The sequence below is a fragment of the Rhinolophus sinicus genome, linkage group LG09 (assembly GCF_036562045.2).
Source record: "Rhinolophus sinicus isolate RSC01 linkage group LG09, ASM3656204v1, whole genome shotgun sequence".
NCBI lineage: Eukaryota > Metazoa > Chordata > Mammalia > Chiroptera > Rhinolophidae > Rhinolophus > Rhinolophus sinicus.
In genome coordinates this window covers 106,419,370-106,436,710 of record NC_133758.1, presented here as the reverse complement: position 1 = coordinate 106,436,710, position 17,341 = coordinate 106,419,370, and the positions used below count along the sequence as shown (strand labels likewise).

Genomic DNA, 17,341 nt, shown 5'->3' with positions numbered 1-17,341 from the left:
AAAAAAATTCTTCTTTTTACATTCAATAATAGAACATATTAAGACCCCACATCGGTTCAAATGTCATTAAAAAACCTGAGAGAGGATGTGCAGAGATTTAGGAGGTTTTAAAAATGCTAAATGAGCAAGTCCTAGTACAGCAGAGACTCACGCTGCTCCTGAGGGGAGAACTCCAAAACACTAGGCAATAATTTTAAACCGCAAAAATTACCATCGTGAACAATGAGGAATAATTGACTCGGGACAAGTGAGCACTTTCTCCGTATTGATCCATCAGTATTTGGTATGATTACTGCTAATCCCTTTGTAAACCAGCTCTCCTTGTAAATTCTGACAGAAAATGGCTAAACAAAAATGAGCTTTGTTCCTAAATAGCTATGGGAATTGGGTCCTGTGTTAGCATTTACCTTGTTTAGCTACCTAAGCTGTATGAAGCTTGTGTTTCTAACCACAGAGAGAGAGCAGGCACTATTTTAATAGAAGGTAAATAAGTCCCAGCCCTCGCCTACAAAGAGAGGGAGGCAATGCTGCTGAGTGAGATGCTAACACTTGAATGAATAAAACATCTTTCAACTCGTCTCTTTTTATTAATATATATCAACAAAATGGAAAAGCTTTTGGCTTTTGACATATTCAGTTATTAGAATGTGCTAGAGCAGACAAAAATGAATGATAATGCACTACAGGGCCAGATCCTTACCCACTCCCCCACCCCAAATGTATTACAAAATGATTGGTGGTGGGAAGGAAATTAAATGGTAATTATGTTGAAAACAAACTTCAAATGTTAATAATATGCAAATTGTTTTCCTATTTGATTGGAAACAACTATACAGTACAACACAATCACCATGACAGGTTCTTTCACACCCCTACTTACTTACCGCACTCCATCAGTCTCATACCTAGCTCTGAATTTCCTTCTTTACAAATCCTCCAGGGCCAGCCTGCCATAGTGAAATTACCCTCAGAATGAAACAAGCTTCTGAGGATGAACTGAAAAGGGAGAGTGAAAATGAAAGGAGGGGAAAGTGCCTCACCTTAGAGGCCACAAGGGGTCATGGCCAGTAGAGGTGGACTTGGGGACCCTTTACCAAAGTCACTGGGTTCTTCTTACCTCATCTTCTTAGTGTGATGACCACTCGCTAGCATCTCAGTTTCTTCAGTTGATCCTGAAAACCTCCAGCATGAAATAACCTTGGGTCTTTCTCAGGTTCTCACCAAGCTCCCACCATCACTGGTTGTAAACCCTCGTTCGATCCTCTCCAGACATGGTGAACAGCGTACCTGGGAACATTTCTCCCTTCCTCTCTACTGCCAAGCAGAAGGCCCTGGGAGATAGCTCCTAAAGAGGCCACATGAAAAAAGAGGCCCTTATAAGACCAGCTGGGGTAAGGACAACTTAAGGTCAGCCTATTATCATCAATAGTCCATTGAACTGGAGGGTGTGTCCGTTTTTTAAAAAATTAAACTTTTTATTTTGAGATAATTGTAGATTCACATTATTATAGGAAATAATACAGAGATTGCCATGTAACCCTTTATCCAGTTTTCTCCAACGCAAACATTTTGCGAAACTACAGTACAAGTAGGAAATTGACATCAGCGCAATTCACTGATCTTTTTCAGAGTCTCCCATTTTTATTTTACCTGTGTACATGTGTGCACTCATGTATGTTTACTTCTGTGCGATTTTATTATGTGTGTGGGTTTGTGCATTTATTACCACAGTCAAGGTCCAGACTAGTGCCATCATCACAGGCTCACATTTTGACATGTATCCTCGCCCCATTCCCCTCTCCCTCTAACCCCTGGCAAGCAAACCTGTCCTTCGTTTCATAATTCTGTCCTTTCAAAAATGGTTTATAAATGGAATCATAGACATGTAACCTTTGGGGATTGGCTTTTTTTCAGTCAAGGTAATTCCTTTGAGAACTCTCTCATTTTCATCAAATGTTTGGGAGGTTATCGCATAATCAGGATGATTATGTCTCTTGGTTTAACAGGATTATAAAGCTAACAAGCCACTTTAATGTAGCACATTCCATCCGATGCTGTCAACAGGGTAGGAACAAAAGACTTAAAAGAAAAAACAGGAATAGATGACAGGATTCCATTTTTAAGCTGTGGCAGAGATTGGCTGGCTCTTCACCAAACCCTCTGCCTTGTCCCCCAAGGCGTACAACTGGACTACATCTTTCTACTTCTCTCTTGGAAAGGTAGTGATGTGACTGCATTCTGGACAATGGGACGTGACTGGAGGGGAAGCGCTCCTGTTCCGATGTGGTTCATACAGACCTCCCACACTGTTCTTCCACGTTCTTTTTCCTTCTGTGGCCATCTTGGAAACCTATGTCAAACTTAGTGGAGCTACAAGGTGGGACAAACAACCCTGATTTAACTCTCCAGGATCTTTTGACCTTTAGAGTTCTGAGTCACCAGAGGAGTGGGGGCCACTGGGAGGTGGCCGAGGGGAGGGAAACAATAGCAGACTGTAACACTTCCTTTCCTATCGTTTCCTCCTGGGGTCTGTGCTAGACCAAGGACGCACACAGCACTGTCCTCAACACATTCAAAGCAGTGCCCTCAAGTCACCTTAGGAGTTTCTCACTTTTCTTTGAGTTTTGTTGTTTTATTCTATAATTCTTCTGGAATTAATCTTAAGGGTGGATGCTGTGTTAATTCAGCACCTTGTTAGCTATTCTTTGCATGTTCTTATCCATGAATTTTATTTATTTCTGGTATAAAATAAAATAAAAGTGGGGGGGAGGTAATCTTGGGTTTATCTTGCTAAAACATACTATGTTTCTAGTGTGGTAGAATTCCTGGGATTTTGCTTTGTGAGTGAGCTGTAACTTCTCTGGATAATTCTAGCAACACAATGCAATTCTGACTGAATAAGAAACTGAATTCAGAGAAAGAAATCAAGGGACCCATGGGGTTGGATCAATTCGTAAAATGTAGAGAAACATGTCTGTGCGTGGTTTCAACCTTTGTAAATCTCCCTGCAAGCTTTCTTCTTACTTCTGTTCATCTTCCTTTTCTCATTACCGCCATTCAAAGATGTTTTTAGTTCTCATTTCTTGGGTCTATTGAGACAGATGTTTTTGAAGTGACATGTTTATCAGCATAGAAAAGTGATGGCGATTCTTTCCACATGAATAGCTGCAAATGAAAAGTGGCTTCTGGAATTTACCTTTTGGCAGCCTGGCAGGATTTCGTCTCCTTCCCCTGCCACAGTCCCCAGCATGGCCTGTGGTAGATTCTGAATGATGCTCTGGGTTTTCTTTTTCATTCTTTTTACTGAAGAACGATGACCAATAAAGTGGATTCTTTTATTAGCATCCTTTCCCTATAATCTCTGCCTACCCAGAGTCATACTGTCGAGAGACAGTCTTTTCCTTCAGGAATAAAGACTTTCCAGCATAATTGTGAATCTTGCACTTTTTCGTGAGAAAATGTGTGAGCTGAATGACAGTAAAAACAAGGGGTGGAATGGTTTTTCAAAAACATATTTTTTGTATAAGACTAAGCATGATTGGGGGTGGGGGTGGGGGTAAACCCTTTCTAAATCACTGCATGATATTACTACAAGAACTCCAAAGGAACAGAATCAATATTGTAAGTTCAAAATGAGTTGAAACTTTAACGCTGAGTCATAATATCTTCTAGAACACTATAAAAATATAGGGCTTCTTTTGGACCAACCAGTGCTTCCTGCCTAGTGTTCACAGTCAGTGAGCTTGCATGCATGCACACTCTCAGCTCTCACACCCACAAATATGCAGCCTGAAAGGACATTTGTTATGCAGAACAGAAACTAGGAGGAAATTGAATATGCAGGGGGCTGTTCTATGGCATAGCTTCATGAAACCAAAAAGAAACCAAAATTCATCAGAAAACCTACAGCAACCAAGAGAGTATGTAATGATACCCTCGAGTAGACATGCAAGGAATGGGTCCATGCTAATGGAATGGAACAATCCCATGTAGAACAGGATAATTCAAAAACAGCTTGTATTTGGCTGTTTTATTTTTTCTTGTAGCAGATTTTTTTTTTTTTTTTGGCCTACTTATATTGTGCTTATATTAATATGAAAGTATATGTCACATCCTTATACATACCGGCTGGATATTGAGAGGAGAGGGCAGGAATAGCCAGATGGTAAAGAGCTGCAGGCTCAGAATCAAATGCTTTATCCATCTTGATATTTGGGAGTGTAAGTACTTCAACTTTGTTCTTTTTAATCAAAACCATATTAGGCATATTTGGTTGTTTGCATTTCCAAATAAATTTTAGAATCAGCCTCTCAATTTCCACCAAATGACCTGTGGAGAATTTGTTTGTGATTACATTGAATCTGTAGCTAAATTTAGTTACAATTCATATTTCTAACATACCGTTTTTAAATTTATGAACATGGGTTATCCTTCCATTTATTTAGGTCATTTAGACTTCTCTCAATAATATCTTACAGTTTTTCTATATAGAGCACTTTTTTGTCTTTTGTAAGATTTATTCCTAGATGCTTTTTATTTTGATGCTTTTGTAAATAGTACCATTTTCTAATTGTTTATTATTGCTTATCCAGTGACTTTGCTAAATTCACCTTTTAATTATAATAATTTATTTGCAAATTCTTTAGATATCCTGTCTGTTTATTATTTCATCTGTATTGACAGGTTTATATTTTTACTTTCCAGTCCTTATATCTTTTATTTCTTCTTCTTTTCTTATTAAAGTGGTCAAAACTTTTCATACAACCTTGAAAGTAGTAATGGAGTATGCCTTCTCCCGTTATTAGCTAGTTCAACAGAAAAGCTTGTCATATTTCAGTGTTATGTATGATGTTTGCTGTAGCATTTTTGTTTTAAAAACCCAGTATCAAATTTAGGAAATACACTTTTACTCCTTTTTTGCTAAGATATTTATCATGAATAGATGTTTTGTCAAATGCTTTTTAAAAGTCTGTTATGATGGTCATATGATTTTTTTCTTTTTTTCCTGTTAAAATAGTGAATAACATTTATTCCTTGATTTAAAATGTTAAACCAACCTTGCATTCTTGCAAGTTGGCTTGGCGCTTGGTTTCCTTTTTCTTTATTGCTGGATTTAATTTGCTAAATATTTGCTTAGGATTTTTTTTGCATCTATATTCACGAGAGAGATTCCCTTATAATTCTTTTCTTATAATGCCCTTGTTTGGTTTAGGAATCAAGAGTATGCTGGCCTCATACTATGAGTGGGAAGGCGTTTCCTCTTTTGCTTTTCTCTGGATGACTGTGTTATTTCCTCTTTGAATGTTTAGATGAATCCATTGATAATATGATTTAGCATTGTAATTTTCTTTGTGGGAAAATATTAAATTATGGATTCATTTTTTTTCAATAGGTATAGAAGTGCTCATATTTTATCATTTTCCTTATGTCAGTTTTGATAAATTAATTTCTCATGGAATTTTCTATTTCATCTAAATTTTTAAACGTATCTGCAGAAAAATATTTATGATATTCTTCTATGACTTTTTTGGGTGTCTGTAGGAACTGTAGTAATTTTCTCTTTTATATTCTTGATGTGTGTTATTTGCGTCTTCTCTGTTTTCTTGAAGACTAGTGCTTGACTTATCAATTGTATTAAGCTTTTTGAAGACCCGGCTTTTGACTTTGTTGATTATTTCTATTAGAAGTTTGTTTTCTACTTAAGTTTTATTTTTGTGTTTAGTTTTTGCTATCTTTTACTTTCTTTGGATTAACTTGTTCTTTTTCTAATTTCTTGAGATAGTTAATAAAATCACTTATTTTCAGATTTTATCCTTTTTTAACATAGTCATTTAAGGTTATACATTTGTCTCTAAGCACTGCTTTACCTGCATGCCACAAGTTTTTATGTATCACATTTTCATTAACATTTAAAATTATTTTCTGATTTAATTTTCAACCCATGGTTATTTAGAAGTATATGCCTAAATTTTCAAACTTATGGAGTATTTCTAATCATTTTTTGTTGTTAATTTCAACTGAGTTTTATTGTTGTTGGAGAACATTATCTGTGTGATTTCAGTTATTTGAAATTTGTTTGGACTTTCACTATGACCCAGCATATGGCCAATTTTATAACTGCTACACGTGCACTTAAAGAGAATATTGTATATTGCAACTGGGTGTAGTGTTTAGTACATGTTCAATTAGGTCCGTTTTGTTAATGATATTGTTTAAAATCTTCAATAACCTTAATAATTTTTAACTGCTTAATAACTCATGTGGGAGGTATATAAAAATATAGATATGGACCTAGGCACCAAATATATTTTTCTTAAGTGAAAAATTAATTGCAACCCAATAATTCATTTAAATCTATTTGTACATCTGCCTTAAGCATGTGTCCTTGGGAATCATAGAAGCACATTTCTCTTTTATTTACAGCATTAATAGTAAGTACAAGTCACATAACGAGGCCCTTGCCAATCATTATTTTAGTTGGTGTTTTGCTTCTGTTGTACAGGCCACTAAATCAGGAAACCACATGCCCAAAACAAGTCTTTTCCCAAAACGTATTAAAAGCAATGATCCATACATACTGCCACCCTATCAAAGTGCTGTCGCCTGAGAAAGACTATTCATACTTCACTGCTCAGGGGACCAGAAAAACCTAATTACAACACAAACGTATAGAAATTTTTTACTCATTAAGTGCCTGCACTCCTCTACTCTGCTGCTAGCTTGATCTTTCTAAAATGCAAATCTTATCATGCCACCCCCTCACTCCATTTAAAAAATTTCCAGGCACATCAGCTTGGTACTCGAAGCCCACCATGGTCTGGCTTCTACCTTCTGAAGTTTTATCTCTTCACATCTCCCTGAGTTCCAGCCACCCATGAAATTCCCTAGATGGGGTGTTCCCTTGGTCCAGAGTCCAACATTTCTCTATCCCGTCTTACTTGCTTGGCTGATGCCTCTTTGGCCTCAAGACAGCTCTGTTGTCACCTTCTCTAGAGAAGGCCTGGTTATTTGGAGATTCTTTTCCTCTGTGCTTTCTTAACACCCCTGTTACACCTCTGCCATCACACTTGCTTTACTGTGTGATAGGTACGATTAGCTGTCCGTCTTTCCTAACTGAGAGAAGGTGCTGTGTTTCCCCTCTTTGTATTCTTAGAGCCTATGATGGTGCCTGTACATAGAAAGCACCCAGTAAATGTTGCGGGAGTGTTTCAAGTGCAGCCATCTTAATTAATTATAGAAACAAACAAATCACCACAAAAATACTTAGATGGTGTCATTGGATGACATTAAAGCATAAGGCTGAAAGTCACTTTGGGCATTTCATTTGGGAGATTTGTTTTAATTTACTTGCTATGGCATTTAGGCAAGTGACAGGGGATGGGAGTGACATACAGGAAACAGGTGTATGAAAAGTAAACAGAGACGCCTTTGGCTTACAAATCCACGGACGTGATGAACTGAAACAGTGATTTTTTTAAATTCAAATGAGTTTTTAGGACTCATGATTCATTGGGACATGTAAGGGAAGTGCTGTAAAGGATCCAGTTCCCTTTCACATTCTCTCAAACTAAACAAAGCCTGTCAGAGACAATAGCCATCCTTGGCCACACTGCCATTTTAAGAGCTGCTCATCCATTGTCAGAGGGAATAACCTTGGGCAGAATGGACAGATATAAAAACGTGTGTTTCATGGCTTTTTATTCTGGTTTATTTTTGCTTGTGCTTTTTCTGATGATTTCATTCTAGTAATGTCTAAAGCAAATATATATGCTCCAAAAGCATAGTACTGTAGGGCTTTCAGGACCTCATTTGGGTAGGAATAGTGCCTAGTCCATTGTAGGGAAGTTTTCTAAGTTATGAAGTTGAATCCAAAATTTGCTTCCTAATGAAGTCAACCCCACTGGGCCTAGAATTCATCTTTGTGTGGGGAAAAGAGAAGGCTTTCTTCTACTCCAACAGACTTTTACATTTCAGATTACACTGTTCAGGCCTTTCCTTACTTAGTTCTCTTACGACACTTGTATGCATCCCAAACAATAGCATGGTCTCAAGGGAACTCAGCATCCAGGACTTGTTCTGGACTTAAGGGCACAGGGAACTGAAGTGATGCAACATTCCATTGCATGCCTTGTAGCAAAGAAACTTATAGAAAGCAAAGAGGTGATGTGGAAAAATGAAGGACTCATGTAAAGATGCAATGGCTCATCCACAAAGAAATCATGCACTAGCTTAACAGAAAGGCATCTTGCCAAAGTTTGAAAGCATAAGCTCTTCCTAAAATGGTGTTGCACTTCTATACTGGAGCTAATATTTGGCAGTCACAGTGACAGAAATGGATGGAGTGCTGGAAACTGTGAACATTCACTCAGAAGAGAAACTTGTTAGGGTTGTATATTTCTCCTTTCCCTCCCTCCCTTTCTCCTCTCCTCCTTTCAATTAGGTGCCCAGACCAAAAATCCTTTCAAGTAGTATTAAAAAAACTAGACATACAGACTCCAGCTTACCATGAGATTTGTCCTTGGGGACATTGCCCTGTTAGGTAAAATGAATTCATGTGAAAAAACATGCAGACAAACTTTACTAGGAAAACAAAGGTAGACGCCTGAGGCTTCTACCTTAGCTAGGCTTCTCCAAGTTTAATAAAAATACTTTATAATATGGGCAGGGAAGGTCTTGGCTGTGTTTAGACAACTCTTTCTAAGATGGATTCACATCTAGGGAAACCTTATTCCTAGAAACTTTAGGACATTTCTCATTGTTTGAGACTAATTGTTGACCAGTGGTGGAAGAGCTAATTTGAAAGTGTTCTGCCCACAAAGCAGTAATTTCACCATGAGGTAGGAAGTAGGTGGGGCAGGGCAGGGTAGGTGTTCCAAGGAGGATAAAGGACTGGAGGAGAGTGTGGACTGGGCCAATGGAAAGCATGAACCTGTTGGTATCCTCAAGTTCAACAGTATTTGAAAATTGGAACATCTGGAATTTCGTAGGGTTTGTGTGGCAGCTACCTACAGCAGCAATTTGGCAGCTGGGTGACCAGGGACAGCTATCGCTTGTATCTGACAGGTGCTAGTTCACATAGGGGCTGGGTATAGAGGAAGTTGGTCACCATTTAATTCTTTTTTTAAAATGTCCTTATAGTCATTCTATTGTCATATTTTCTTCTCTTTAATTTCTTCTTCTATCTTAGTACATTCACTTTTGATTACGTTAGGATTTCAGCTGTCACCTTTGTTTCACAGAGCTGTTTTTTTTGAATTTTGTTGAATACAAAGCTGGAATATGCTCCCAAAAATTTATTTCTGTTTCAGTTAGTGAATTTTCTTTTCGAAAGTGAATCTTTTCTCTGTATTTTGAGTGCTGTATTCTCTGCTTTATTTATTGCTGAATCTTTTTAGCTCTTTCTCCTTCCTTCCTTCCTTCCTTCCTTCCTTCCTTCCTTCCTTCCTTCCTTCCTTCCTTCCTTCCTTCCTTCCTTCCTTCCTTCCTTCCTTCCTTCCTTCCTTCCTTTCCTGTTTAGTTTTCCTTGAGTAAAGAGAGGTGACTGTTGGTTGGGTGTTTTTCATAAACACAGTGGGAGTGTTGTCCGAGGTTCCCTTCTCTGTCTGCCGGGGTGTTGGCAGAATCTTCTACTCATCTCCTAAGCTAGAAAGATGGGAGTAAGTTTGAATTTCTGGTACCACTTCTTCATCCTAAAGGTACGTTATTCTGTGTCATTTCTTCTCCGGGTTGGTTGAAGCCTCTGGGTGAGGGGTTTGCTTGAGTTTCCAGCTTCCTGTCGGGTCAGACCTTCACACTCGATATGTAAATGTGGCTGTGTCTGGTGTCTGTCCGGCACTACCAGTGACTACTTCAGGGGAAGCCCCACTTTCTGGTAATTGTGGCCCAAAGCCTGGGAGCCTCCAACACTGATGATTTTCAGTGCTGTTGATCTGAGCTGCTTAGTGGGATTCAAAGTGACGCTTTCCCTGGGAGCTCCACTCCCATTCTGGCCTGGGGTCCTGGCCGCCAGGTCGCAGGGCTCTCGAGGACTTGATTCGGCCAGTAGTGTACTTTCCCAGGAGTGAGAATTGTTAACAATAACGGAGATTATATGACAGTCCGTATAATGTTCTTAGCAATTTCAGTTGTGTTTGACTGATTATAATTAGTTTCTGGTTCAAAAAAATGACGCAGGAAGCATTTATACTGGGAATAGGAACTTGTCTTAGAAAAAGTGTCAGTCATTTCCATGTTTGCTTGTCCTTGTACAATTAATATTATATTTCATCTGCCACTTCTTTTTAATCTTTTCAAAGCTACTTGTCTACTTTGTAAAGTTTGGCTTAATTAAATCTATGCCATAAATCCACAGTCCATTTAGTTGGAGACCCATGAATTTACCCCCTTTGAAAGAGCACTGTTGTAGTTTGCCTTGAAGTGTTTGGTTTTTATTTTCTGAAAAGCATATTAATGATGAATTTTGAATTTGTTCCCACCTGAGAATATATTTGTTGGCTTTTTATATACGTGGCAATTCTACTAAAGGTAGATATAGATATAGATATGGGTATGGATATCTTGAAAGAGACCATATTATTTTGAAAAACTGGTGTTTGTTGTTAATTTGTTTTCTGATATTTAGCATGGTGGAAATCTATGGCTAGCTTGAATTTTTTTACTTTGTAAGTAATATATTTTATTTTCTCAAAGATTTTCAAGTTCTTATTCTTTGAAATGAAAAATTACAACAGCATACATTGGATGTTTTCATTTATTTTTTTCTGGTTTTATCTGATCCCTCCCTTTTCATCTGCTTAAAGCGGTTTTTCCTCAGTTTAGGATAACTTACTTGATTAAAGCTGCTTCTGTTTATTTCTTATGGAAACCCTATTACAAGCAGATAGGACCATCTGGTTCTTACCTTCTATTAGTCTTCTATTTTCCCTCGTCATTTTTTTTATGTTTTGTCCTTTCCTTTTAGGTTTTGAGAATTGAGATGAGTCCTATTAGAGATTCATATCAATTCCTGGTAGGAACTTTAAGCCTCAAATGAAGGGAGAAATGTTTAAAAAGTTTAAATTGACCCTCATTTTACTTTGCCAGTTGAGAGTACGTCCAGTCTAGGGGATAGTTGGGTCCCTGGAGGTGATAGTGAAGAGTAGAGGCAGACTTAGCCAGGAATGTGTTTTGCTAAGGAGCTTCCTTCCATTCCTTTTTCGGAACAGCTCTCAGGGCACGTTGCTACAGTTTCCCCTTTCTTTGGCAGGCTGGCTGTCTACTGTGTGTGACTGGTAAGCCCGTCCATGCCAGCTCCGTGTCCTGCACGGCCTCTGAAACCCAGAACACTTCCTAATGCTGCTCCTGGGAGCCATGGGGCTGACCCTCACCTCCAAGCCTTGCAGAGGCCTCTGCTGCCGTCCTTTGTATGTTTCCCTTTGCATGCTGGAGATTTACAAGTGACGCAGTCTCATTTCCTCTGAATTTTACATCATTGAAATTCCTGGGAATTTCTTTTGTTGACCCTCTTGCTTACTTTTTACGGTTGATCCAGACTTTTTCCTTCTTCTTTATTGCTGATCATTTTCATGTAGTTCTGGAGGGGAGTAGTTTCCAACTTGCCAAGACATTGACCTGTTCTCAGTTATGAATGCAAATCTGAGGGTATTTTGAAGTCAGGAAGGTGAGATCAGCTTTGGGAAATGGAGACTTGATAATAATCTTAAGTATCCTGCTAGTGTGTTTCTTATCTTACCTATGATGGTGAAGGTCACTGAATAACAATGATAACAATTGCCTTTATAAAAAACAACTGGGAAATGAGGAGATGTTGGTCCAAGAGTACAAAGCTCCAGTTGTAAAAAGAGTAAGTTCTGGGGATTTAATTAATGTACAGCATAGTGACTAGAGTTAACTGGCATTAGTTTTGATTATTGTACACATGAAAGTTGTTAAGAGAGTAAATCTTAGATGTTCTCACCACACACACAAAAGTAACTATGGGAGGTGATGGATGTGGTAACTAACCTTATTGCGGCATTCATTTGCAATATATACGTGTATCAAATCATCACATTGTACACCTTAAACTTGTATAGTGTGATATGTCAATTATATCTCAATAAAGCTGGGAAAAAAGACAACTGTAGGTCACATGGTTGATGGGACTATACCAATATCAATTCGATTTAATCTTTATAGCAACCTAGGAAATTTGGTGGTTGGATCTCCATTTTACACCCGACACTCAGAGAAGTTAAAAAACTTGCCTGTTATTCATAAGCAATATGTTATCCTCAAAGTTTTTTTTTTTTTTTTTTTAAATACTTTATTGGGGAACAATGTGTTTCTCCAGGGCCCATCAGCTCCAAGTTGTTGTCCTTCAATCTAGTTGTGGAGGGTGCAGCTCAGCTCCAAGTCCAGTTTCCGTTTTCAATCCTTAGTTGCAGTGGGCACAGCTCACCATCCTATGGAAGGAATTGAACCGGCAACCTTGTTATTGAGAGCTCGCGGTCTAACCAACTGAGCCATCTGGCCGCCCCATGTTTTGTGTTTTTCAAACTTGGGTATTTATCTGTTCCTAGAGGAATTCTTCCTGACCAGTGAAATAGTCTGCCTTCATGTATTCCTTATGTAGCCCTCTAAGATTCTTTCGGTGATTGAGAGCTGTTCACCTGTCCTGGGACACCTGTGGGCCAGCAGGAGGTTGCTCTTCTCCATGGTCACTGGGAGCAAAGTACCATCAAAAGAGCAGAATCTAACCTGGTACCTGATGATATCATTGCTGGTCATGGTTTACTACATCTAATTAGAACAAAAAAGTTAAAATCAGAGACGTAGCAAATCGTTGATCATTTAGGGCACTCTTAGAAGGATCAAAGGTAGCTAGAAAGTGTTGGGGGTGGTCAGCGCCTGGTGGATGAGATCATTTTGTTCTTGCTTCACAGTGGCAGAAATGTGTATGTTTATTTTATAATTTGCTCCTTGAGAAATACCAGTCAGTTCCATCATTAGATTTGTATTTTCCTTTCAGATATATTGGGATAAATAAAAACAGTCAATGGCTGTAAAAATGTGTCACTATAATTGTGGGATTATTCTTTGTTTCCTCTGTTCTAATTGAATTATGTCTCTTTTTCCTTCCTAGGTTACGGTCTTTGGTCAAACAATTGGAGAGAGGGGAGGCTTCGGTGGTTGATCTTAAGAAGAATTTGGAATATGCGGCCACAGTGCTTGAATCTGTGTACATTGATGAAACCAGGTAAGCTAAAAATGACAGGAAGTTAGGGCAGTGATGGTGCATTTCCTGTTATATGGCTTTTCTGAAATGTATCCCGTGGCATGTATGGGGTAGCATTCGAATGATGGGTCTTGGAACTTTAGTTTCCACAAATAAATGGGGTAGATTTGGACTTCACGTAGCCTGTGTACCACCTCATGTAACAGAAGCCAATAGAACTTCTCTCACATGGCCATTATGACAATGGAGTGAGATCAGGTCAGAGGGGAAAGGGTAAGTCTGGTAAGATTTCTTATCAAATGTAGGGTTGCACTGTAATTATTGCATGTTGTTGGTCTCAGTCCAAAGATTACACTCATGTTGAAAGTCACAGAATCTGTAAGTGAAGGCTCCGGACGTGATGGAGAAACATTTGTTCTCTTAAAGTACTCAGTGCTCCTCCTTCATTCTTAAGTACTCGTTGATTTTCTTAGGAGACTCTTTCCACTTGAATCATCCAAAAGTATTAAAGGACTTCCGGTTCCTAAGTGCATTTGAAAGTAAGAACATTTCTTTTGAAAAATGTGGAGATGGTGAATATGAAAAAGATGGTTTTTCTTCTTTTTTTAAATGTAGGCAGTCTCCTCTGTCGGCATTTATGATGTCTTACATTTCGATGCCAAATTCCAGTCTGAAAGGATTTCCCAGTAATGTAAGAATTGTGTGGCTTCGTTTCTGGTGACACACTTAGTTCCAATTGAAGGAAATTTGATATCGTAGAAGGAAATTTGATATCATAGTTTTCTTTTTTTCACATGTGACATTTTCTCCCCTTCACCCCAATTGATGTGTCTAAGGAAAAAATCTATTTTCATTGGCACCTGTTTTTACTACCTGTTTTTAGTAGGACTTAATATAAATATAAAATATAATTTTAAGTTTTATTGTAGCTTATTACTGTTTATGTTCCATTCTAATGGTCTGACCTAGGAACAAGTATGAAAACTCAGCTAAGCACACCTAACAGATGACTTAAATCTCTGTGTTCAAATAAAGAAACTGTTATTTTGGAAATTTCGCTTGAATTTAGGCATTTAAGTTTCTGTAATGTCCTCTCAAACTGAAATGAGTATCAGTTGACATCATTTGGGTTGACGTAACTTGGGTAATACTTTAAAAAGTCTATTTTTCTTTTTTAAAAATTTTATTTTTATTGTGATATAATCGACATATAACGTTGTAAGTTTAAGGTGTGTAACATGTTAATTTGATACATTTATATATTGCAATATGATCACTCCATGGCATTAGCTAATACCTCCATCACATCCCATAATTGTCATGATTTTTTTGTAGTGAGAACAATTAAGATCTAGTCTCTTAGCAACTTTGAAGTTTATAATGCAGTACTGTTGCCCATAGTGAAAGTCTTTTAAATGCCCATTTTTTAAAGACAAAAATAATGCCACAATGGTTTGTCTAAGAAATAAACTTCCCTCTGAATGCATTTTTAAGTGGAAGGTTTAGATTCCATTCAAATACCACAAAGCTTTTAGGAATAAAGATATTGGGTGCTCCTGAGTGCAATGGATCTGTGACCCACAGAGCCCAAGATGGAGTGTATTTGGCTTTCTCTGACTCCTTTTGTCCAGTCTGGCAGAGAGAGCCATGCTAAAACCTAAGTTGTGGGAGAGACATACCTGAAAGCCAGATGGTGAGCTTTCACAAGCCTTACCCAAACGACGCTGTATTTTTTGTGGCCATTTGAATTTGGTGTCTTTGCACCTGTGTACACAGGTGGGGTGGAGAAAAGGAGCATCTGTTTTGAACTTTAGGTCTCCTCTCAGTGTCCTGGTTATGTTTCTTGTGTTCAGGCGACTTCTGGATACGGAGGATGAGCTCAGTGACATTCAGTCAGATGCGGTGCCTTCCGAGGTCCGAGACTGGCTGGCCTCCACCTTCACGCGGCAGATGGGAATGATGCTGAGAAGGAGTGAGGAGAAGCCGCGGTTCAAGAGCATCGTGCATGCAGTGCAGGCTGGGATATTTGTGGAGAGGTAACGGCAGTTGTCATTCAATGAGCAAAGCAGCAAAAGGAACCAGTGACTGGAAGATCTGCTTTGATGTAGTTTTGGCATCTTTATAAATACTCAACTTTTTTGGGGAAAGATAGTCTTGAATGAGAGATGGCTGAAGCATGTCTATTTGAATCTCTGTAGCATCGTTAGGACAAAAGTTTGCCTTTGGTCAGAATTCTTTTTGTTAACTAGAGAAGATTTCGTTTGAGGTCAGTCTCCCATTTTTAAAGGAGGACATCACTAATCCATCATCCTTTGACATAACGCGGGTGATGTCTGTGTTTGGGACAGATCAGGGACAGCTTGTCGACCCTGGAAGGGTAGTTCATTTAAGGGATTTGAGTTCTCCTTGAAACTTTGCAATTTTGTTAGCCATTGTGTTCTCTGAAATTGAATTGCCCCCCTTCCCTGGAAATAGATTCCAGAAATCAATTTATTCTTCCTATAAGCCTTATTATACAAATGGATTTATTCTTCCTATAATCCTCATTGTACAATTACTGATTTTAGAAATGCCACAGTTCACCTGGGATGTTTTTCTTCTTGTTTTTGACAGTTTTAAAGAACAATGTCCTCTAAATGGATAGCCCATAGGGGTTCTTTATCCAGGTTAAAATACTGCATTGCAAACTGTCTATATTGTACTATAATTCACTTGTGGCAAAAGAGGTGACCCATTTTAATAACTTAATTTCCAATTTGGGCCACACAGATTAATTTTTGTTTCCATCATTTCATGTATTTGAGATTGCTTTGACTTCTTTTGAATTTAACACTTAGGCCACTTGAATGCTATGAAAAAGGTTATAAAAGAAATTTTAGGTTTTTCGGGTCCCTGGTTGACATGACTTCTCATTATTTGTCAATACTTGTTACACGTCTGTGGCCTGCTATCTTTGTAAGATAAGCTTGTGCATGTTCTCCCTCTCTGACTTTGCCAGAATGTACCGACGGACATCAAACATGGTTGGACTGAGCTACCCACCAGCTGTTATTGAAGCATTAAAGGTAATACCAAAGAAAACAATCTTACAACGTACATGGTACCCTGTAAAAAGTACAGTTAAATTTGTCGTTAGGAAAATACGAGGCTTTCATTTGCAGATTTCCCAATCATACCTGACTTTTTACTTTTATTATCTTTCACTTATGTGTTCTGACAGTGTCAGTATTGTTTTAGCCTTCCTCTTGCTAAGTTTTTATTAAATCAAATGGTGTGGGTTTCCTTTCTTTCTATGTCCTTGGAGTCACTTAGTGGTCTGCGCAGTGCTCTGTCAGTATGGGACTCAGTGTGACTTTGGCCAGAGGAGATCAAATTTGTTGTGGTTTTAACGGAGGGTCTTTGGTGATCACTGTTGTACTGTTATCTTATTACCTACTCTAAGTCCATTTCATAGATGAAGAAACTGAGACTCCATGAGATTTTTAAAAAGACACAGTTAATCAGAGGCAGAACTAAGGCTGATACCAGAGTTTCAGGCACATAATAAGCTCTCAATAACGTTTTACGGCATGAATGGATGCTCCCAGAGCCCTAGTCCTGTCCGCATAGCCTACTGTTGTCTCAAGGCTCTCACTGCACCAAAAGTTCCATTTGAAGTCATGCAGATGTTTGAGTGTAAATGGGCTTAATCCTGCAGAATTACTTCCAATCAGGCAAGCTTTTGGAATTGTATAGAATATTTCTAAGAGTCCCAAGGTGGATATATTCCTCGAGGCGAGTGTGGATTCAGACCCACTGGTCTGAGGATAGCCCCGCTGTGTTGAAGCTGATTCGGCATCTGGATTTGAGGGTGGGGCTGTGTGTCGGCTCAGGATCACTGGGCTGGTTGAAATCGCGTAATGCCTACACGGGGAATCCTGTCCACTTGCTCAGGGGCTGTGGAGAAGTTCAGAGTAGGGAAGCACCATAGGTGGTCCAGTGAATTAAACATTTGAAATTCAGCAGGGGGAGTGGAAGGGCTTAATGGAAAGAGCTGAGCTTAGGCTTCAGGGGAACATGTGTTGGTGTTCTTGTGCCTATTGTTGTCTTTCTCTGAAACCTGAAAAAAGTATTACCCAATGGCAT

General features: G+C 38.6%; 1 protein-coding gene across 12 annotated transcripts in view; it reads left to right on the top strand.

Annotated features, from left to right (window-relative positions):
* The window catches only part of PDE1C (phosphodiesterase 1C), a 485,518-nt gene that overhangs the window by 369,674 nt on the left and 98,503 nt on the right, over positions 1-17,341 (top strand). For all 12 annotated transcript variants that reach the window (XM_074340964.1, XM_074340965.1, XM_074340969.1 and 9 more), the window contains 3 exons: positions 13,124-13,237; positions 15,070-15,252; positions 16,215-16,281. In XM_074340964.1, the coding sequence (XP_074197065.1) occupies positions 13,124-13,237; positions 15,070-15,252; positions 16,215-16,281 (364 nt within the window). The remainder of the gene's footprint in view (positions 1-13,123; positions 13,238-15,069; positions 15,253-16,214; positions 16,282-17,341) is intronic.